General features: G+C 40.2%; 2 protein-coding genes and 1 long non-coding RNA gene across 6 annotated transcripts in view; 1 reads left to right on the top strand and 2 right to left on the bottom strand.

Annotated features, from left to right (window-relative positions):
* ahrra (aryl-hydrocarbon receptor repressor a) overlaps positions 1-5,881 on the bottom strand; it is a 53,077-nt gene extending 47,196 nt beyond the window's left edge. The window contains exons 1-3 of one of the 2 annotated variants that reach the window (XM_079661166.1): positions 5,528-5,881; positions 5,113-5,205; positions 3,001-3,194 (exon numbers count right to left, since the gene is read on the bottom strand). In XM_079661166.1, the coding sequence (XP_079517292.1) occupies positions 3,001-3,194; positions 5,113-5,174 (256 nt within the window). In that variant the 5' untranslated portion in view covers positions 5,175-5,205; positions 5,528-5,881. The remainder of the gene's footprint in view (positions 1-3,000; positions 3,195-5,112; positions 5,206-5,527) is intronic. The other variant, XM_079661167.1, reaches the window with a different exon arrangement.
* A 6,210-nt stretch (positions 5,882-12,091) lies between these two features.
* On the bottom strand, positions 12,092-20,055 carry anks6 (ankyrin repeat and sterile alpha motif domain containing 6). 2 transcript variants are annotated; one of them, XM_079662066.1, is made up of 18 exons: positions 19,431-20,055; positions 18,469-18,687; positions 18,136-18,337; positions 17,892-18,042; positions 17,132-17,176; positions 16,839-17,043; positions 16,618-16,724; positions 16,166-16,317; positions 15,837-16,068; positions 15,485-15,534; positions 15,189-15,383; positions 14,935-15,097; positions 14,637-14,857; positions 14,353-14,545; positions 14,040-14,107; positions 13,693-13,809; positions 13,420-13,516; positions 12,092-13,297 (listed from the first exon to the last, which is right to left on the bottom strand). In XM_079662066.1, the coding sequence occupies exons 1-18, from the start codon at positions 19,757-19,759 to the stop codon at positions 13,248-13,250; spliced, it is 2,796 nt and encodes a 931-aa protein (XP_079518192.1). In that variant the 5' UTR covers positions 19,760-20,055; the 3' UTR covers positions 12,092-13,247. The 2 variants fall into 2 exon arrangements, with proteins under 2 accessions (XP_079518192.1, XP_079518193.1); XM_079662067.1 differs by having other exon boundaries at positions 13,432-13,516.
* A 265-nt stretch (positions 20,056-20,320) lies between these two features.
* On the top strand, positions 20,321-22,010 carry LOC307026567. 2 transcript variants are annotated; one of them, XR_013804406.1, is made up of 6 exons: positions 20,321-20,348; positions 20,697-20,812; positions 20,904-20,967; positions 21,042-21,100; positions 21,175-21,859; positions 21,939-22,010. It is a non-coding gene; the product is annotated as an uncharacterized lncRNA (long non-coding RNA). The 2 variants fall into 2 exon arrangements; XR_013804407.1 differs by having other exon boundaries at positions 20,334-20,348; positions 20,727-20,812.
* Positions 22,011-23,508: the final 1,498 nt, after the last annotated feature.

Below are 23,508 nucleotides of genomic sequence, written 5' to 3'. Positions count from 1 at the left end.
GGGCCTATTTTTTTTAACTGGAGATAACTGTAGCAGCAGGAGCAGCCTTAAAGCACACACATTTGTCCAGTCTCAAAGTTAAGGCTTTCCACAACTCTCTTTAAAATGAGATAATAATTGTATTTATTTTATAATATTTATGACTGTTGATTCATGTTTTTTACAGAAATGAATGAAACAGAGCCTGAAGTCATCTCAGGTCTGTGTCCGTGAGAACACCACAGCTAAATCTCGTGGAATATGATAAATAAGGGAATCTCACACACACACACACACACACACACACACACACACACACACACACACACACACACACACACACACACACACACACACACACACACACACACACACACACACACACACACACACACACACACACACACACACACACACACACACACACACACACACACACACACACACACACACACACACACACACACACACACACACACACACACACAAACCCTAAGGCTATATTTGCATAAAGCACATAGGTACATAGTGTTCACTGAGCTCCACCCTTGAGCAGTCACGCAACAGAGACAACGGTAGAATCCCACTGCCCTCCCAGAACCACCTGCCACACTATTTTCTTCTTCAACTCTTCTGGATTTAAACTTTTAGCTGTCTTATAATTTTATGATAAAGTCAAATCATCTATGTTTCAACAGGACAGAACAAATGATAAAGTCCCACCCAAAGCCAAATCCCGTAGTCACTTAATCACAACTAACTGAAGTGGACATCAAGTCAAGACTTGGTATCAACTTCACAGAGTCCCCCCAGTGGACAAAAAGGAGAACTGCATAAGTAGAAGCACCTTCATTCCTGCTCTATTAAGATGCTTATAAATACAAATGAAACTTACAGAGTTGCATGCTTTGTGGGTTTAAAGCATGTGAATGACTCATTGCTCAAAAAAGAAGATTAGGAAGACATGATTATGTCTGTTCTTACAAACCACAGGAAGGATGTGGAAATACGTGTTGCTCATTTTACATTTATCTAGAAGGGCTCTGGCCACACTCCATGTTTAAATATCAGTGGAAGAACTTTGACTTTGAGAGTCAAGTGAGTTGACCATGGAGAGCGAATGCAGGGATTGCAGATAAACACAGAGCCAAATCTCTCATGTTCCACTCTGGTTAAGCTCATTAGCGTAGCATTAAAGCCAGCTACACTGCTACTATTAACAAGGCACCCAGCAGAGGTGTAGTAAACCAATGCTTTGGTGTGTAAGTGCATTTCATAAGAGAAGACCTTTGAAACTTTCTTATAAATTCCACCTTTACTGTTTATATCAGTGCCTTAAACATGCGGTGACTTTCGGAGGTGAGCACAGAAGCTATTAACACACCTTCCAACACTTCCACACATTACAACATTACAACACATTACTGAGCCTTTTCTATTCTCTATAGATGCTTCTGCTTGGCACCAACATTCCTTCACTGAGGCAGCAGTTTGCAGCCTTCATGTCTGCGTGATCCATCATCCTGAAAAGGTACCTTTGATAATTCCAATTAGCACCTGTACTGCAACTTTGCGTGATGGCTAAGCTACAAGAGCAATCGGGGTAAAACACGTCTGTGCGTTTAGTTTCGTGACTCAGGCAAACAGGATACCAGTTGTTGGGTGCCACGCCAAACCAAAGCAGCAGATGATGATGGAGATTAAAGTTACTGCATGGATCAGAGGGGCAGAGGGTGAAAGACGAGAGCCACATGTGTCGGAGAATGGATGTGTGACAAAGTTTCAGTCCCTCGCCAACTTATCAAAGAAACAGCTTTTCAAGAGGACTTTCTGCAGCCAGTGAACCTGTCTTCTGCTTTTCCTTCTCTTCATCCTCCCACTACTTCATTACAAGCCTTTTCCCTGACAATACAGAGGGAACTTGTTTAATCCTTCTTCAACAAAAGCTACCTCTTGTCTTAGGGCTGTCACATCCAGCTGTGCCAGTAGTCTCTGAGCGGATAAGGCAGCCGAGGCCACCGCCAACAAAATACGTTCTGAAATAGCCCATGAATATTTGAAGTGGATTGTGGAGCAATGCAAGTTGAGAAAATGAGGCGTTCAGTGCATGGGATAAAAAGTGTTCCACAAAGTACCTATAATTAAAAGTGACTGCAAAACACAGCGGGGGAAATAGGGATTTGGAGTGGGTGAATAGACAAACAATGCTAATATATGCAGTGATGCTATCACAGACACCTCCAAATCATCATCAATCATGCACATAAATGTATTAAAACACAAGGGGATGGAAACACGTCATCATATATGTCAGTTAATTGAGCATAAAAAGAAATGTAAACTAATATTTCCCAAAAGACAATGTATCGAGCTAACACAGAAAAGTAGGCCTTCCATAATAAAAGCTGTGCTGTTTATGTCAGTTAATATCTCTCTCATTAGGTCATGTCATGGAGCCTAGGGGATTTCTACCCTTTCAGGACAAGGGCTTGACTAACATAGTTTGGGGGCATGGAAGATTTTTCATCTTCTAAACGGCAAGATTTAAAGTGACAATTTCCAAAATGTTGCCAAATCGTATTCATGTGTTTTCTGTTGGACCAGGATGTATCTATTTCTAGGGATAATAACGCTTCAAAATATTAAATAAAACAAATAATATATATGTTTATGTAGCGTCTTACCTTATATTAACTTCACATCTGTGTCATTCTTATAAAAAAGTTGAATAACCTTTTTTGACCTATACCAGTTTACAGCAGCACATATCCCATTAACAACCCTTGATTTAAAAATTCAGCAACTCTTGTGACACACACACACAAACACACACACACACACACACACACACACACACACACACACACACACACACACACACACACACACACACACACACACACACACACACACACACACACACACACACACACACACACACACACACACACACACACACACACACACACACACACACACACACACCCCCTTTGCCTGCCACTGTAAATGTAGACTTTTTACCTTTTTTCTTACCTTGGAAGAAACTCTTGACGCGGAGGTAGGACACTGCGAGGCGCAGCACGGACAGCTTGTCCAGCTTGGAGATGACATCCGGGGGGAAGGGCAGCAGGCTGGCCAGCCGGTCCAGCTCAGCGTTCAGCCTGTCTCTGTGCCGCTTGGACGGGTTGGTTTTCTCATTGGTAGAGGACTGCTTCCTGATGACGAGACAGACAGAGTGAAAAGAGAGAGACGGGGTTAAATGGACGTGTGTTTGTATAGACATGTTTTCTTTCAAAGTCATGCATTCAGCTGTAAAATAAGAATAGTTACAGCTACATGGCTCCGACTAAGTCATGTGTTTAGTTGGGACATACTTGACTACACTGAGAAGCTCCAGGCAGTGCATGACAGCAGCACACAGGCAGGGACTAACTGCACTAGTTGGAGACGTGCTACAGTGAATGACAAAGTTACTTTAAATCTCATCCACTCGACATGACCATGGCTTTTTTTATTTAGTTTAAATGTATTATAATTATGAGTGATTTATATATTTCCTAATTGAAACTCTTATTTCAGCAAAAACAAACTCATATGCACTCAAAAGTGCAGCGATGTTTTACTCAAAAACTATTTTACTTGCACCAAACAAATGTATTTTAAATAAATTGTTTCCAAAAAGATAGCTGTCATTTTCGTATAATATGTTTTCTCCTTAATCATGTTTTGTGTGGTTAAGAATGGCAAGCACTGCACCGACCCAAGAAGAGAGATATGATCAAATAAACCACATTCTGGAAGTCCCTAATTCTGCCCTGTATTTGCTTTTGAATTCCCCAGTGCAAAACGCACCACACTCATTTGTGTAACCACCAATGACAAGTCTTTTTAATTTGCAGTTAGATGTGTTTCTTCACAACACTAGTTAAAAGTGTCTTTACCCCTGCAGAAAACCTTTCAACTGAAATAAATCCCGTAGGCTGGTTAAATAAATGTATTGCGACAGCTTCAACTCTTGATATTAAAAGTACTATAAATATTTCAATGTCCTCCTCAGTGCTGCAGGGAAAGTAAAATGCTCCTTGGGCAAAGAGTTATGTGTATTTTAGTATGGGCTACGACAGAGTTACGGGCTGAACTTAGCATGATCCCATATGTAATGGTCAGCTCCAATTTCCACAGCTGACAGTTTCTGATCATCCCCAAAGCGAAAGAATACTTTACATGAAAACTTTGAAAAGTGCTGTATTCTGGTAAATATATAAATACATATTCTCCAGTCCCAATATTGGAAAATATACAAAGAAAAACCTATAACTATCAAGGTATAAGCTGATTATTCAGCCGAGTAACAACATCATTATTCATGATTAAACAAGGAAATGTAATTGATAACTGGAGGCACTTATAATTGAAATCCTATCTAATCGCACATTTAGCAGACTACAAATGTAAGTATTATGTATTATTTTGATGTGGCAAAGACTTTCTTTCAGCTATGCAGCAAAGGCAGCGCATGGAAACTTTATAAATGCCACAGGCATACTTAAATTACCACTTCCCCCCTCAAAAATTCTTATATAACATAGATTCACTATTCATGACATCAGCTGACAAGATGGCCTAAAAACTGTTGTAACCTAAATTCAAAAGGATATGTACCTAAAACACTGCCAACCAAACACATGCCGTGACTTCTATGCCTGTGGGTAAAGAGGTGTAACATGCAAAGTAAAAGAGTCAACAAAAACAACTATAATAATTAATAAAATAATAATTAGTGATCAAGAGGTTTGTTTTCCCCCATTTCTTATAAGATAGAAATCTGTAGCAAACATTAAGCTTACGTGCATAGCCGTATAATAAGAAATGCTATATTATTAATTAATATAATTTTTACAAAAACAATGCTATGATTATAGAATTGATCATTAATACTGGCAGTCAATACCAAATAAGGCAAATACCGTTATATTCACACCTAGTTGCTCCTCTAACTTCCTGATTCATTAGTTACTTTTAACATACGGTACGTTTTCCCTGCAGGTCAGCAGAAAAAGCACGAAACAGATGTGCAACCATGTGTAAGCAAACATTGACTTAAATGCAACTTATTCAAAAGAGCTTCTTAACTGTTTTTGGACGGGCTTCCTCCTCTTTCTGCCCGCATACATGCAGTCTCCCGGAGGGATCATGATCTTGCGCTCTGTGGAGGTAACAGGTGCGCTGCGGAGGAGACAGAAAAGACGTTAACTTAAATATGCCTGGTGCAAGAAACTTTACAGATGCAAGACATTCCAGATGAAATGGATCAAATCCCTGCTTGTAATACTAATTACGCTAACTATATGTCTTAATTAGTCAAATATGAGGCATCTGAGGTTAACGGCTCACAAATAATGGCCAGTAGTTACAAATGACATAACACACAGGTGCAACTCATCCAATCAATCATTAGCAACGGAAGACATGCCGCGTCGTTTAAAATAAAGAATACAATAATATTGCTTTTAAGACAAAAAAATTACATAATAATAAAAGCACTGACCAAAAATCCCTGGGGATGTCAATTAATTCCAGTATAGTGATGGCTGTGGAGTCACATTCACTTAAAGTGCCGAAAAGAGATGCGTCTCCTTGGATGCACCGACTCGGTAATGCCAAATAAATCCAAAGGAAATAAAATAAATCGCAGAGGTCCTGTATGAGCTCCGAACTGATGTTTTCATCAGCTTTGCACTGCTCGGAGCAGATGTTGGCTGATGCTTTATACCCAATTGAGTCGCCTTCACTTCCTCGCGTTTCAGGTGGCGGATTCCTCTGAATGACATGTCGAGCTCTTCGCACGCAACTCTCTGCCTCACAAACAGAGCGCCAGCGCACACACTTTCGCACACACACACGCTCGCACACACACGGGCTTAGTCCTCGCTGCTTTCAAGTACTGGCTGCTTATGTGCATTTCGGTCTTTCAATATAGCTTTCCAGTTTCATGTACGTGTGTTGCAATTACGCTAGTGCAATACTTAGTATAACAACAATAACTGCATACACATTGTATCATTGAAGCTTATATACGTTTTTGCATAATTGTATAAACAAAATTATGAATTTGCGCCTCCAAAAGCATGTTCTCTTTATTTTGTGGACACATCATCTGTTTGGCTTACTAAAATATGTATATACGTCACCGAAAACGGTGTAGCCTATTGATGTGCTATATTGACTAAATAATGTGTATTTTTTGGTTAAGTTAAATTGAATTCTTGGTTGGTTTTTATATTTACGAGGAGCACATGAAAGTAGCAGTAGCCCAACCCGACCAGAGCGCAGCCGCGCGCAGCACACACACATTTTCGGAGCAGCGCGAGGGGAGGGATCACACGCGAAGGGCTGCAGAAGCACAAATCTCCAGATTCACATCGAGGCTTTCTGTGGTCGACGGCAGTCAGGGACCTGAGAGACTTTTACAACCCTTTACAAAACAAAAAAACATTTAAAAGCGAAACATGCTATACTTGAATATAGGGCTATGGTGCGTTGGACGGGACCGGGCTTCTTTTTACCGACCAATTTATTCTGTGGACTTTTAAATTCAAGTTGGCTTTTTGGGACAGATTTGTCAGCTGCGTCAAGCTCGGTACTAACAACAAGTTTACACCGAAAATACACTAATGCCTTCAAAACAAAAGCATTAAGTTGTCACCGATCTAACCATAGATATATATTTGTTTATATATATATCTATGGATCTAACTACCTGATGTAGTTCATCTGTGGAGGGGTACAATTGTATTTGTATAGTGTGCTGTTGCCGGTATAATTGTAGTGTTGATTGTGCCAATGTTGCACTTTGTCCTGTATATCATTTTCTTAATAAGAATTGGAACACATCCTCGATAGCGATATTGTTGTGTGTAGTTTTATTTTGGAATTCTAAACCGGAAATGCTATTGCAATCTGTTTGAAATGACTAAGTAATTCAATGTATGTTGAATATGGCAACGTAATGTAATTATTCATTGATCGATAAAGCGATTATACACGGTCTACGGTAAATAGAATGGAAGACGTCGTGTAAACTTGGCTTTATGGTATGCATCCGCTGACTTCCTCAAATGCATGTGGATTTACATGATGCAAAACAGTTTGTTCTTGCATCGGTTTACCACTATTTTAGTCATCAAAAAGGATTATGTGGTTGCGATAAGCAATTAAATGCACTCATGCTTGAACTTTGGATAAATGTTGGATCCCATCTGGAAAAATGCCTGCAAGAAAAAAAACACTAGCAACAAATGATACTGACTTTTTGATACTGCTCTGGTTGTTATCAGAGAAAAAACACCAGGACAGGGTCCTTTCTCCATGCTTTGTGATTCTACAATGAAGATGTGTAATGTAGAAAAAGGAAGAATGGCATGTCAAATCAGGTGTTTTTAAAACATGTTTCAGAGCTTTTGAAAAAGGTTTAAATGTTTTTTCTGCTTGTAAAACGTTAACCTAATAAAGTATACCACTGTAATATTTTGTGTCTTGTCACAGAATAAAATCCAGGAATAGTCTGAGAATAAATGCAAAGTATTTTTTAGTTTGTAAGACAGTCTACTGTACTGCATCCTAGTGTACACATTCAAGCACTACACACAATCAATACAACACAAATTGCTGTTGTGTATTTATGTGTATCATGCATGCATAAATAAATAAACACTTTTTGTCTTTAAATAAAGATGACATGGTAGAGGAGAACCAATTTGGTGACGGAGTGCCATATGTGATCACCCATGCAACCAGAAATAGGCAACTATGCTTAAGGGTGGCGGTGGGTTTGATTCTATCTATGCATTTTACAAAAATGTCCTTATTGCCCGACAAAATTAATAAACTTTATGACATAATGAAGGCAAATACATATTGGCTGTTATATAATCTCTTGAGAGTACAGAAAAAAGAAACAAATAAAATATCCTTTACTTATAGTATTTCTTAAATATCTAGAAGGCTTGCACAAGAAAAGTGTAACATAATGGTCAATTCGTGAAGTTACTTTAAATTCAATTTTAAACATATCCTGCACTGCAGAAACACACATTAAGCAAATGCAATCTCTCGAAGACTTAATTTCTATTCAATCAAAAATACTTATAAAGATAGCAAGGGAGTCTATAGTAACATAGCCAATATGTGGTGCTTTTATGGGGCTCCATCTAAGATTATTTTCAGAAAAACTCATTGTATTAATGTTTCCATCAGGGCTGGAAGAGGTCCTGAGGTCCTTTTAAGGCTGTCAGAGGCTGCCATTAAAGCCACTGGGGCCTTTAGTATCAATGCAAATCCACTGGCAACACTATCCAAGCTGCCTTCCAGATTAGCTCAGGCTTAAAGCTCCGCTAACACCGCAGGGACAGACCTTAGCACGCGACCCTGGGTGCCTGTGAGTGCATGTCTGTGTGTGTGTGCTTACAGCAGGTGTGTGTGGTTTGATACACATTTCAGAACAATGACCACGGAGCCAAGTAGGACTTCCTGAAAGCCATCTGCCAGCTGCAATAGTATGGCTTTCATTGATTATAATGTCTGTGTTAGAGTCACCAGGGGATTTCAGGAGGCGTGCAGAGCAGGGACATGACAAGTCTGATTCTAATGGACATTCATAATGGATGGGATGGTCGATATCAGAAAAACAAACCAAAAACATAATTAACATGTAACACTAAATACAGTGGAATTTAAGTTGCTGGTCCAAATGTTGTCAATTTTAACAACGATGCGGATATATGTGATGACCCATAGATGAGCCTGAAATCAGAAAACGCTGTTGCAAAGTAGGAATTGTGTTGTCAGGATTTGTGGAGTATAATCCATGAAAGCAGATAATGTTTAATGGACATGACCAGTTGAAGAGGTCCTGCTAGGTCAAACAGAATGCATGTTCTGAGCCTTACAGTGCAGAAACACTCCAGCAACTAATTTGGAATTCATTTGCTTTCACAAATTCTGGAACAAACCCTAACCCTGATGTGTTTAATACCACATTTGAACAGATTGAAGGTTTTATAAGGACAAGGAATAGATCTGCCTTGATCGCATAAGACCATGAGACTGAAATCCAAGACAAAATTAGACAATGAACTGAAAGGCACTGAGTGAACTGCATGACATGACAGAATATAACTACAAAGCAGAAAAAATTCACAATTCTGAGATACGTAAAGCAGTCATTACAGATTGTTAGGGATCCAAAAGACTGCTCTTATCTTCAAGACAATTCTAAGATTCAAATATGCTCTGTACGATTGGAAAAAAGGTGTTAATCAAAACTATATGTGAGATTTTTGAGTCAAGCAAAATGGTCAGAAAAATCACTTAATTTATCTTGCTGATCTAATTTGTTATGTAAAGACAGGCATATACAGGACTTATTCATCCCAATATCAAAAATAGTGCAGCTATATTACAGTGTTTTTTATCTCCAAATCAGTTTTTCCCTCGATACAGACATGGTAATATCCCCAAATGGAGCCAAATGCTACAAAATACAGGAAACTTCAAACTGGTGCTTTCCTGCCACGTCTCCCCGCGTCCAGGGCTGCCGATTCGTTTGAGAGGGGAAATTGTGTTTCAGTTTTTGTGGGGATAATCTTTGGTTGATATTTGGATTTGAGTATTTCGGAGGTCATTTTATGTTCAGCACCAGGGTCAGAGGGAGGTTGAGGTTTATTATTATGTCACTGCAACATCCTGTTTTAGTGAATCCATTTGTATCTGTGTGAGATTGTGAAGTACACACCAAAATAAAGGGGGGCAGAGATACAGGGAAAGGGCCAAAGTGTTGTGTAACAGAGGATTCTGGGAAATCCGAATTAGTAAATGTTGCTAGAATGAACGCTGACAGTCAGCAATATTTTTTAGATAAACAATAGATGTGCATGCTGTTTATTAAATGCACTCGTAGCCTTAATTAACAATAGCTAACACTTGTACAGTTTGACTGACTTGTTATAGAGCCGACAGGTCCCAACCTAAAATATGAGAGTTCACTGTGCACAGAGAAAGCTCCAGAGGGCTCTATCCTGCCCCCCACTAAATCAGAGTCTGAGTGACCACACACACACGCACACACACACACACACACACACACACACACACACACACACACACACACACACACACACACACACACACACACACACACACACACACACACACACACACACACACACACACACACACACACACACACACACACACACACACACACACACACACACACACACACACACACACACACACACACACACACACACACACACACAAAGCCATTGCCCTGGGTGATGCACATACAAAAACCGCACAGGCTTGTACAGCCAGAGGCCACAAAGTGAATTTCATTGTAATGACGTCCAAGCTTTTAGGGAAGATTCCCAAATGACAGGATACTACTCCATGTTGGGCAACAGAGTCCCAAACACCTGCACACACACCTGTGGGAGGACAGCACCATCACAACTCATTGGGTTTAAGATTTTTCAATTTATCTTGCATTTCTTTTAACAGGTAGATTAGAGTAGATTTGAACATGTAAATTATTGTGCTGACCATAGTTCAATTATCTTAAAATAGACTTTTGCAGCACATTTGCATGCGTGAATCTTCAAAGCTTCCTTAAATCTTGACAGTATTGTATATTTTCTTACACATGTACAATATACCGGTAAGGTTTAGTTTAGTCTATCCTTAGTGTGTGCTTTTAGAAGTACAATATGTACTGTGACAGGCAATGAAGATCGGAAAACTGGCCCTTAATGAAAGAGTATCTCTTCTGGAGATCTTAACTCAGGGTTCTTCAGTCAGCCGTTTTTACCACAGACAGGTCCATTTTCAGCTGATGAGGCAGATATCTTGGCTAAGACTGTCGGAATCTTACCAGTAGCAGAAGAGTTACAAATAGAGTTTTAAAGAAAATAATTTACAAAATCAAAGAAATGGTGAGTATTTACATTTGTGACTTCTTTAAGGGACCCATGATCTGTATATGTTGTTAATTTAACTACTGCATGACTACTGTTTTGACAATAATATTATTAAATGGTATTAGAATCCAATCAAAACCATATGTGAATCAATTAAATTGGGAGGAAATTGAATGAGTCACTCCATTTGCTGCCCACATGCCACAGCAATGTTGATATATTCCAAATGTATTTCTCTCCTGCTTTTTTGTACAGCTAACATATGACTGTACATCTGAACACTCAATCTGCCACAACCCCGGAGAGGAAAGCTTTTTCTACATTGAGTGATGCTTTTCATTAAACTCTACAGGAACCATGTCCCCCGTCTGTCGGGCCAGTCTTTATCCAGGTCATCAAAAATTATTTCGACAACCCCAGTGTCACTATTTGGTCATGTGTTGGGGTCGGTCTGTGTTTAATCAAGGAGTTCTAATTTAAAACACATTCGCTTAGCTGATCTTGCTCACATTGTCTAATGAAAACTTAACTAACTTCACTTGGATATTTCAGCTTCACTTTTGAACATAAACCTTAGTGTAAAAGATAAATGTAAAAGCAGGATTTTGTAACATAAGGTTTGGAAGCAATTCATGATCCAGAATTGGACTTGCACAAGTATGATGAGTGTCCAATGCAGATACAAAGAGAACTGATTGTTCAGGTATCCAGCAGATTGCCTTTAAAAAAAAAAATATATTTATAAACTGTGAAGGGAATTGAAAAAAAAGTTAAATAATAATAGAACCATACCAGACCTTATTGAAATATTTGAAGCAGAGTATTTGTATGCTTCTTAAACTTCTCTGGAAAAGATCTCTTAGTTTCAGTAGTAGAACACTTTTCTTTTTTACATTGGTTACAGTGGTTTTAACGAGAACCTAAAAGAGAAAATTACAGCATAATGGTAAATGCTAAAACATAGCTTTTCACAAAAGTAGAAGAATCACAAGGTGAGTAAAAATCACTTAGACATTCAAGTACAAATGAGCAAGGACGCATTTTAGGGAGCTTAACATAACCATCACACATGAATAGAAGGTCACTGCCACCTTGTGGAACCTGGTTTCCAACTATTAAACCCAAACACCAATGAATAGAGTTTGTATTCAGTTTATTTTTGTTCTGGAGCATTTCACAGATTTCATTCCTGTTTTTAATGATTCAATTCAACATCCAGATTCTTCTTTGAAAGCGTTTAATCATCTTTCCACAGGCTCAGAACGATACTAAACAGGATATCGGTTTCATCTCATATTGATCCGACCCATGTGAACACAAACCATGGTGGATTTAAATCTTGGATTTTAAGTACCGAATATTTTGGAATGATGTAGTGCTTCGTAAGGACGGAGCCAGATGCAAAAACATAGAACAGGCTCAGTGGAAACTTTTGCACAATGCCTGTCTTTAAATCTTAATGTATACTGCTTATAAAACAATCCCCAAATGAGTTTTTGCCAATGTCCTCTCATTCTAAGTCAAATAAAACCTTGAACAGTAAAAAAAAAAAACCTTATGCATCATCATAATGTTTATTTATCTACTAAATAAAAATCCTCTTTTTTTTACATAGTGGTCTATAAGGCAAGGCACGTTTATTTATATCGCACCTTTCAACACAAGGCAATTCAAAGTGCTTTACAAAAATGAAAGACATTAAGAAACATATTATAAAATGAAGACATAAGCACACTAGTAAAAACTGTCCCAGAGAATGGATGACTATAATAAACCTTTGCTTATCCCTTTTTTCCCTCACTTCATATTCTTTTCTCATCAGTGCACCTTTTAAGTCTCAATCACAGTATCACTAATACAGTACCTGTAGGTATTTGTTATACTCATAATCTGTCTCTTTCTTTCTCCTGACTTACCTTTCCGTTTTAACAATACATAGGCTGTGTCTCTCACATTTGTTCGGATACTCTCTACTCTCAAACCCCTTTTCGCTGCATTAGCAGTAGATTTTGCGACATTTGTGCGTTGCAAATTATTCTGCTTTGGACTCAACCAGCCCTGTCATACCTTTCCTGCTTTAGGATCCATAAGAGGAATTATTTAATGGGATTGATCCTATAAGCAGGGTCAGGGTCTTGTTGGTTGTTTTGCTGCAGCATCCCATTGCACGAGTAGTCTGGGACACGTCCAGAAGACTCCATTTAAGTCGTACCTTGGCTGTAGGTTGCCAGCATTTTAGTCTTATTCCAAGTACCTTTGATGTACTTCCTGTTGCACATCTGGGCTGCTAGGCTACCTTTTGTTGGAGGAACGAACCTGGTGTCTCATCCAACCTGTTGGTGCTAGGGAAAAAAGAAAAGGAATCAGATAAAGTGGTAGGGAGACAGATTATGATGTTGTCTTTGCATGTTTACGTGCTCAAATTTCTCCACTGGATTTGATAGCTTAGTTTTTTGACACTCACAGCGTGATTCACCTGGTTGTCTTGTGTTACTGGCGCTGCTACCAAAGGAAGACTGGAAGTTATGGATGGTCTCTTGAAGGATCTGCCTTTCACGGCCCTGATGAGAACCAACAGCAGTATTAGAACAAGTTAACATTCTCAGGCAAAGATGATACTAATTCTGTACTTATTCAAAGCATTTCTGTCTATTTCTGCTGTCCATAGTTAGATTACAGAGATTAATGGAAACAACGTTTTGCTGGAGAGAAAACGTTTTTTTCAAAAGGTATGCACCTTCCCAGCATTGAGCTCTGATATGGCAGCCAAGATCTGTTGTCTGGGTCCGTCTGTTTTAATGCCCAGCTCCCTCAGGTCTCCATCTGTTAGAGTCAGGAATGCCTCCATGTCCACCTAAAAGAAGAGAAAAAAACACTGTATGAACCATGTGCAATAAATTAGATATCTACAACTTTCACCTCAATATGAGGGCAAAACTGTTCAGTCCATGCATTCCTTTCAAAAAACGATGTTATGGGAAAGGCGGTCCATTTGCTTTGAGAACAGAACAATCAAAATCGAAAGAAAGAGACAGACTTTATATTTGAAGGATAAATGTGTTGGAATTCAATTTTGACAAATACCTCCTGTTCCTCAAATATGGGCTGGTATTTCTCCAGGGACAGTTTCTTCAAAATACCCGACAACTCGTCTGGAAAAGGCAAGAACATTAAAAAAAAAAAACTCATGTGTGTGCATTATTATATGTGAAGATCTAATAAGTGATCAAGAATGAGTTACCAACAACTAATTACTGCATAAATAATAAAAGCAATCAATGCTTATGCACATAAATGAACATTGGTTTCTGCTTTCCCTTAAACATCAGCCTACTTGCTAAATAAGTGTGGAATTAATGCTTGGCCAAACGTGTTGCAAACAGAACGATGGTATCACCTTCATCTGTTATGGTTCCACTGCTCGAGCCACCACTGCTCTTGGAGCGAGGATGGGAGGAGGCTGAGGACAGAGAATCTCCCGGCCCGCTGGGGGGCTTTGGCGTTTGGGAGGGAGACGGAGTCAGAGTGGGCGACGTGCTCTTGGATGTGGAGGAGTTACCAGACTGAGGTCTCTTCTTTAAATCCATCTTCTACAAAGGAGAAGGGTGGATTCACTGACACTATAGAATACACTTTGAAACACTTTTTTGACACTGTTATGACAGAAGAGAACACACAGACCCTTCTGGAGTGGATGTCAGGAGCAACCAGGCTTTGGTGGGAGTGGATTTCAGGGAGGCTGATATCAGGCAGCGGTAGGCGGTCAGCTGGGGGGGGCACTGAGGGTTGGCTGTGGGTCTGGGTGGGCGGCTTTTCTGGAGCGTGTGCCTTCACATCTATCAGGCCCGCTGCTCGCTTCCTTTGGGCTGCTATCTGGGAGAGAACACTGTCTGCGCTGCCCCCTGGTGGACAAAAGAGTACGTTACCAAGTGGCTACAGTTAACTAAGTGTCACCGTATGTTTATTAATTTGTGTAAACCTGAACGGTTGTGCGAGTCCCGGTTGATTCCTGCCACTCCATTGGAGCCTCCTGAAGAGTGGGGGGAGTGGTAGTGACCAGAGTTTGAAGGAGAGGATGAGGAAGGGCCTTTAGGGATGCTGGGAAACTTTATGGACCTGCTAACCACACGACTGATAGAAGTCTGAGAGAGGAGAATATAGGAAAAAAGACATGTGAATGACGTCAAACATGGTTTTATACAAGCACCAGTCCTCTGACACACAAACACTCACAATATCTGAGTTTCCACTGCTGTTCAGCTTCCTCTGGGGGGGCATGGGCAGGCGGGGTGTTTCGCTCTTCCCCTCCCCGAGGAGACGCGAGCGGTCAGAGTTCCATGGTTCAAAGTTGGACGGAGGCAGGAAGGGAGGGATCACCGCTTTGAGTTTGTCATTGGGCAGACGGGTTAAGGGCGCACCACTCCTGAGCTAGAGGGCATAGAAAACATTGTTTAATAATCCAGTAACGCTCTTGGTCTAGGTAGGGTCATTTAATCACAACAAGCTTAAATCAAATCCAACCCTCCTACCATTGTGGTTATTAGAAAGTCCTCCTTTTCTGAGTTGGCCCTGCCAAGACCTGAAGAGGGAACAATGAATTACATTTACACATTTGACCTCCTTGTCTTTTGATATACAACGACTGTATGACATCTTTCCGAATTCAAGGATCAACATGAAGATATGCTGTCACTCCCCACCCGTGAAAAATAATGCCAACATTTAAAAAGCAGCAGATCACTCTGGAGCTACACAAGACACAAATAGACTTGATGTGTGAAATTGGTAGAGTTCCCCTGATAATCTAAACATCTGATTTGTTACAGACTAGAGTAATTAGCTCTAAAACGGATGAAGAATTCATATTATTCTCTGTCTCACCAGAATCTTTGCTCTTGACAGCCCAAGCAGTGTTGTTGTCGTTCCCCCCCATGGCAGAAGTTGATGCCCCATTAGACACAGCAGCCTGCTTCCTATCCGCCTTCATTGTGGCATCCAATGAAGCTTCAGCATCGTCTGGAAATGGAGCCAGTCGGTTGGACGAAAGACTGTGCCTCAGGGTGTGAGTCAACTTAAGCCGACGGAACCGATTGGACATCCGGCTCCACCAGGACTGGAAGGAAGTCCGACATGTTAATGTGATTTTTAGTTTAATATAATTGATCAGTGTTAGATGGTTTGGATTTGTATTCATGGGACTTGTCCTTTACCTTTAGGCCTCCCTTCTCGTCAGGTGGCACAGGGACGTTATTGAGGGACTGTCGGCTTTTGGAGCGAGTTATTAATGCTTTGCCGCGGTGTTTCGACTTGTCCTTGTCTACTTGCATACAAACTGATGCTAACAGACGCACCAACTCCGTATCTAAAAATATCCAAAATAGGAAGAGAGAAAATAAATAAGGATTCACGGAGTAAAACAATTTTTTTAATAACAAGTACCTCCACACTATGTCCTAACTAAACATTCTTAAGATTACTTGATAAAAGAGACAAATACCTGCTATTATTTTTTCAAATGGGTTCTGCTGTTTTCACAAATGGTGGATTTATGATTTTGTTAGTTCTGCTATTTATAACGTCTTATTTGGAAGGAAAGTGTTTTTAAACAAGAGCACATTTTCTCAAAGAGGTGTTAGAGTAAAGTGATAAAAGTGGGGGGTACCTGGGTCGTTCAGCAACATGACCAAATCAAAGGCTGTGTATCCATTCTTAGCTCGGAGGTTGACATCAGCCCCTTGACTCAACAGGTACTTGACAATGTCTTTATTACTGAAAGGAGGAGGGAGACAGAGAACACAAAAGAAGAGTGGGAAAGTAGGATAAGGTCAGCAATCATAAAAAAATGACCTCTGATCAATTTACCTACAATTATTTCCTTCTTACCCATGATAGGTGGCCTGCATTAAAGCGGTCCACCCATGGACACCATCTTGTTTGTCTATGTCAGCCTTCTTATCCAGCATCAGCTGCACCACCTCTAGCTGACCACTCACTGCCGCGATCATGAGAGGCGACGCTCCCTCCTGATTGGATGAGTTCACCTGAGTAGGATCCTCCTCCAAGATCTCCTTGACCAGCTGTGAATTTCCTGAGTAAAGAAACACACACGTTTTAGTACAAATCCTACTTTAATGTGTTTAGTTTTGATAAATCTTTGAATGTTCGATTTAACTCACCCAACTTGAGAGCACTGAACACATCTGGTCTTCTTCTCTCATCGTCTGTGGAGAAAGTCAGTGATATACTGAAACAACAGTTCTACTTGGCCTGACTCCACATAGCTCAGCATCATCTGTGTGTAAGTGTGTGTGAGGAGGGTTATGTAAATAAATATTAATCACTGCTGGGCTCCCCACTCACAAGTGTACTTTAAAAACAGAGAAAGAAGAAACACATTACACTTAAAGATATATTTAAAACATGCTGTAAAAGGAAAATGTTCAGTGCTGCCATGATTGTTTAATACATTTAGGGTAAAACCACTAAATTATGCTTTACCTATAATTTGTAGCTCTGCCAATGGCACTGCTTTTACATTAAAGTATGAGCCAGATTTATCATTATTGATTGGTAGCTTACATGAAAGTGTCAAAAAGTGTAGCCAGAAGTGAGCTCAGGTTAATGTTTAGTTTCAGAAGGACATATCATATGCAATGTCCTTTAAAATAAAAATAAAAGGCTTGTATGTAGAAAAGAAAACTGAGCTAAGAGCTGCCGGTGAGAAGAGCTATTGAACATCAAAGAGGCTGACAGCTGCCATTGTTCACACATCAGTGATAATTGCATTGCAAAACAGTAACACACAGAGAGGTTGCCATTTGTAGATACAGGTTGAAAAAGAGACAGATTTAAATTCTCTATTAAACTTAATAAAAACACAAAAATAAGTTCCAAGAATTCAACTCATTTTCAGACTATCTGGGAAGGAAGCCTTACCTGTCTGTGGTCGCACAGTGGTGATGGAGTCCAGATAAGCCTTGATGTCCCTCTGTTTAAGCTGCATGGCTAGTTCAAAGGCCGTGTTGGACAGAACATTAATCCTGTCTGGGTCCGCTCCTCGCTCCACCAGCTGCTGAGCCACAGCCACCTACGAAACACACCCACTTTATTCATCAAGATATTCCAAATATACACATCAAACACAATCCGTCCATCTGGTTTATCTATCCATAGAACCCACTTTCCCGCTGAGGGTGGCCACCATCAGTGGTCCCCAGCCAGTGGTCTTCTGAGAAAAGTTGACATCAGAGCCCCATTCTAGCAGCAGGCGCACCGTGGCCTCGTGGCCATGCTGAGACGCGACCATCAAGGCTATGATGTCCATGAATTCTCTACCGCCACCGTCTCCTAGACAGCTTTCACTTCCTCCAAAACCGTTCCCACTGTAAAAGAGAAAGCCACATTAGTTTGGAAGAAACTGATAAACAAAAGTTGAAGACGACACATTTAAAAAAAAAAAAAGGTAATCTAAATGTAGTTTTGTTTTAGTTTGTCTGGCATAAACAGCCCCTACCTGCAGCTGTTGTTGTTGTTGCCGTTGGATACTGCCTCTGCAGCAATAGCAAGATGATCGTAGTCATCAGCGTAGGCCCCGCTCTCCAGGAGTAGCTTGACTACATGCGTGTGTCCCCCACGAGCGGCCATAGTCAGAACACTTGCACCGAGCCGGTTCCGTCCGTTAATCTCTGCCCCGTTCTCCAACAGGATGTGGGCAACAGTCAGGTGACCGAACCTGTGTGGAGAATAAGGGACAGAGAATAAGAAATGCGGTTTAAGTAAACATTTCTTCCTAGCTTAAGAATCAACTCTCAGGAAGTTGACAAGGCACAGTCCTACTTTCATTGTGTCAATTAAGTTATGTCACAATTTTGAAAGGAAATGTGAGCATCTTATAGATTGGCACACACACATGAGAACTCTACATAGACAGCTAGACAGGTGTTGTTCATCAGGCCGTTGCTGTGTGACCCATTGGAGTAAACACATGCAATTTTTGCATAATAACAATGCTAGTAGATATGAATTATCTATCCCTTTTTAATCAAATCTCAGGGTCTTTACTAAATGGTGTTTCTTGTGTGTGCACTTAACTGTACACTTGGTACTATGATGAAAAAATGTGTAAAGATGTGAACACGAGTTGGCATCAGACACCAAAATGCACCAAGAAAAGGGCTAAAAACATTCAAATTCAACTGAATGATTAGAATAAAGCTTATTTAATTGTAAAAAGAAGATAGTAAGCACATGATGCTCCGCCAAACTCCATGCAACCAAAAAAAAGGAAGAAATGTGGCCGTTTCTAGTTGAAAAATTAAAGAGTGGCTCCTGACAATGTCTTCACTGTATTGTGAAGTTTTTACCAACACCAGCATGACATGACAAACTTAAGATCACCAGAGTTTTAATGAAGGTTGGTGAGTCCTTCTCCTATGACTTTAAAACAGTGTAATGAACTTCAGCCCGCAGCCCCACCTAGCAGCCTGCATCAGCGGGGTCCAGCCGTAGTTGTTGCGGCTATCCACCGATGCCCCCTTTCGTAGCAAAAACCGGACCAGGTTCTCATGACCGCTGGCTGAGGCAAACTGTAGGGCGGTGTTCCCCTCCTCGTCCGTAGAGTCCACCGGTACCAGAGACAACATGTCCACGGTATTGCACTCCGACCCCACTTCTGACCGCAGCCTGCTCTGCCTCCCAGAGTCTTTTGGGGCTCCGGGCTCCAGGATACCTCGGGCTGTTTCATAGTCCCCCTCGTCGCACGCACGGAAGAGCAGCAGCGAATTAGCGGGGACACCAAAATTCATCTTCTAATTTAAAGTGTGTCTCCGTTCCCATTCCACTCCAGTTAGTTGCATCGACGGTAACGGTCTATAACTTTTCGTCGGTCATTTGGCGGCGGCCTATGATTGGAAATCATGACGCAAGGCAAAATAAAGTTTAGACGTCGTGACAATTACTACCCTTATTTTTCACGAAAACTAGAACCACACAACCATCTTTACGATAAAAACACTTTCGTCCTTACTTAACGGGTTTCAACAAAACAACTTGTGGCAATTATCCCCAGTTCCGTTATTTGTTTAACCGACACACTTGACTTCCGCTTTTATCTTTCAAAATAACATCCTAAGAACAGTCAATCACGTGTTCTTTATACAATGCCAGGAATGTAATATTCATAACGTAGGCTACACTCATGTCATTAATACAAGCTTTTCAATGTTTTAAATGCTATTATTGCTTTTCATACGTGGATCAAGTTTGAATGTAGCCAAGTTAGTAAACAGGATAATATAGTTGTTTTATTGTTTTACATTTCTACCGGATGTAAGTGTCTGCCTCTCTTGGGACAGTGCAAACGAAATCTCCTTTACCCAAGCATAGACTGTAAAGGTAAGGCTTTCCTTCAAAGACCACAACAAATAAAGTAATGAATGAATGCCGTTTCAAACAAACAGCATCTGATATGGAATGGAATTTAATTGAGTCTAGTCTGTCTTTCCGGATGCATTATATACAAATTAAAACAAAGACAATTCAACAACTAATACATTTTTTGAACACTTAGTATTTTTATTCTTTAGCCGCACCTACAAACATATAATATATAAATGTAGGTTGCTCCCGGCTGACACAATTGTGTCTTTTCAATGTTTTATTCATGATTCATACAATGTATTGTCAATGAAAGGTTGCTGGACCTTTTCACATTGAACACACCTCAGGTGTCCTTGTTGACAGGTGTTCCCACTTAAACTTTAATTAACACAGCCTTGAGGATCCTTTAAAAGAAGCTTCTTTGGATTCTGAAGACATTGTGGAAAGCTGCTTGTTGAGCAGCTTGTTGCAGTTAGCAGGTATTAACGGTGGTTTGGGTGTTTCATTTTTTTATTTGTACTTTTTGCTAAATTGTTAATATAACCACTTTTGTCTATGCTTTACCTACAGTTGCTTGAAAAAAATCACACAGCATACATATCCTGAATGTACCTGGATCTCTAACTAAAATCATGTAAGTAGACAACTGACTTGTAGCTTATTGATTGGTAAGATTTAAACCTAATCTAAAATGAAATCTCTCTGCAGGATGTTGTGGATTTCCTGCATGCTTATTGGCTACGTAACCTGTCATCCTATACAACAAGGTGAGACGATATTGCCTTAAGATTTTTACAATAAAATAGAGTAAAGTGCTAACATGTTTTTCCTTTTGAAACAGAAAATGCTGCTCCACGCTTCATGCATTGGCCACCCCCTTCTAGCGATCGGTATTGGGGAAGAAGGGCCAGTTCTGACCCGGGCAGCAGCTCCTATCTACCAGGTGTACCCTTACCGAGATCTAACAAAGCTCCTGAACTTCCTGCTCTTCGAGAGGCCAGTTCCAGTGCTGGTCCTGGCAATTACAGGGCTCCAGATTTCTACAGCAGCCCTAACATGGCTGTGGTTAAAGATGACTATGCTAGTTTAAGGGATGAACGCTATAACAGCCCTGTGGTTCGTGAACCTGAGGTTGCTTATGCAGCATCTAGATATGACACCAGTGCTCCAGAGTACAATGTTGGTAGCTATTATAATTTTAAAGATGCTAGTTGGATTGATGGGCGCTATAACAAACCTCAGGTCAGTGAGCCTGAGGTTGCATATGCAGGGAATGGGTATAACAGCAATGCTCAAGTTGTCACCTATGGTAGCTCAGCAAGGGCTGGTTTGAGCTCTGAACCTGCTGGTGAAGAGGAACCTGAGCCAGTCTTCAGCGAGGTGGCTGGTCTGGAGCCAGTCTCCTCCTTTAGCTCGCGTTCGAGATACCAACGCAAAAGGTCACAAGTTGCTCAAACCCGCTACATCCCAGGAGAGCCTGTTCCCTGGCACGCTCCAAGCAAATATGTCTTCTAAAGACCTTGTTGGTAAGACACAATTTGCTAAATGCCCTGTTTCTGTATCCATCATCCAACTGATGATTCACAAATGTTTTTGCTTTTGCAGGTCTTTAGTTCCAGATGACTGACTGCTGCTTTTCTTAATGTCAATATACCAATAAACTGTGCTTTCACAAAGGCTTTTGTAAATCTGTCTTTATTTTGGCATGTTGGCACAGCATATTACTTTGGTGAATTTGCAAAACTTTTACAAATGCTTTCAACTTAAACTGCAGCAACCAACTGCTCTGTAGAAACTGTGAACAGGGGATAGTGTTGGTTTTGATTTTTTTTTTTAAAACATTTTTAAATGCTTGTGTTTACAGAAGTATTATCACGTTCAGCCATGGAACACAAAACACGTTTTCATTTCCTTTCAAATCTTTGTTTAACCAGGAGGAATCTCATGAGATCATCGATCTCTTTTTCAAGAGACCTGCAGCAGTAGGTTACACATGAAGACATAAAAACAAAAAGGACATCATACAACACAGTTACAGGTTTACAATTTACATACATATCAACATTTGAAGTGGCAACCACTTCAAGTATTTTTTCTTGTGCAGTAAAATTTTCCAAAGTGGTCCCTGGTGGCTTTTTGGCTTTTTAAAAATAGCATTACCCTAGTTTTATCAACATTTAAAAGAAGCTTTATTTCAGAGAGCTGAGTCTGAATATTAAAAACTGCCTGCAATTTAAAAACAGCCTCCTTAATGAAGGGTCCTACACAATACATTCCGGTATCGTCTGCATAAAAATGTAAAGTTGCTCCATCCACATTTTGACCTAAACTGTTTTAGATAAAGAATAATAGTGGACCTAAAACAGAACCTTGTTGTACACCATTAGTCATGTTTAACCACTCAGATGTGAGCCCATCAAATTGAACACATTGGGACCTTTCAAAGAGGTAGTTCACAAACCACCCCACTGCATGGCTGGATATGCCAATGCTGGCCAGCCTCTGCTTCAAGATATGATCGACGGCATCGAACGCTTTGGAAATATCAATAAACAGAGCTGCACAACTCTGCTTATTGTCTAAAATACCAGCAATATCATTCACCACTTTCATTGTTGCAATGATGGTGCTATGTTGCTTTCTGAAACCGGACTGATGTTTACATAGGATGTCATTTATACATAAAAACTCCTTTACCTGTTCACTTACTAGGCGTTCAAGAACCTTAGCCAGAACTGACAATTTAGAGAAGGGCCTATAATTATTTAATAAAGTGGCCTCCCCTCTTTTTAGTCAAGGCAGGACATAAGCCGACTTCCATACTTTTGGAATTGTGCTGAGGGAGAGGTTAAAAAGAGTAATGAAAGGTGGTGCAATAAAATCTACAGCTATCTTTAAAAAGAAAGGTTGTCCGGGCCAGCCGGTTTCTTAGGATCTAACTTAGTTAAGGCTTCATGAACAACATAAATAGTAAAAGGAGAAAAACTGAAAGGGTTTTCCAAACCACATTGTTCAGAGTCACAGACTGTGGTGTTCACAGAAGCAGAGTTAGTAACAGAATCAAACAGAGAGCCACAGGACACAAAATGTTCATTAAAACAATTTAATATAGTGGCCCTGTTTGTTGTGGTAACTGACAGATAATATATAATATCTCTAAGGTTGTGGTGACTGA

The sequence above is a fragment of the Notothenia rossii genome (assembly GCF_949606895.1).
Source record: "Notothenia rossii genome assembly, chromosome: 12".
NCBI classification, from domain to species: Eukaryota; Metazoa; Chordata; class Actinopteri; order Perciformes; family Nototheniidae; genus Notothenia; species Notothenia rossii.
This window is presented reverse-complemented; position numbering and strand designations above follow the sequence as displayed.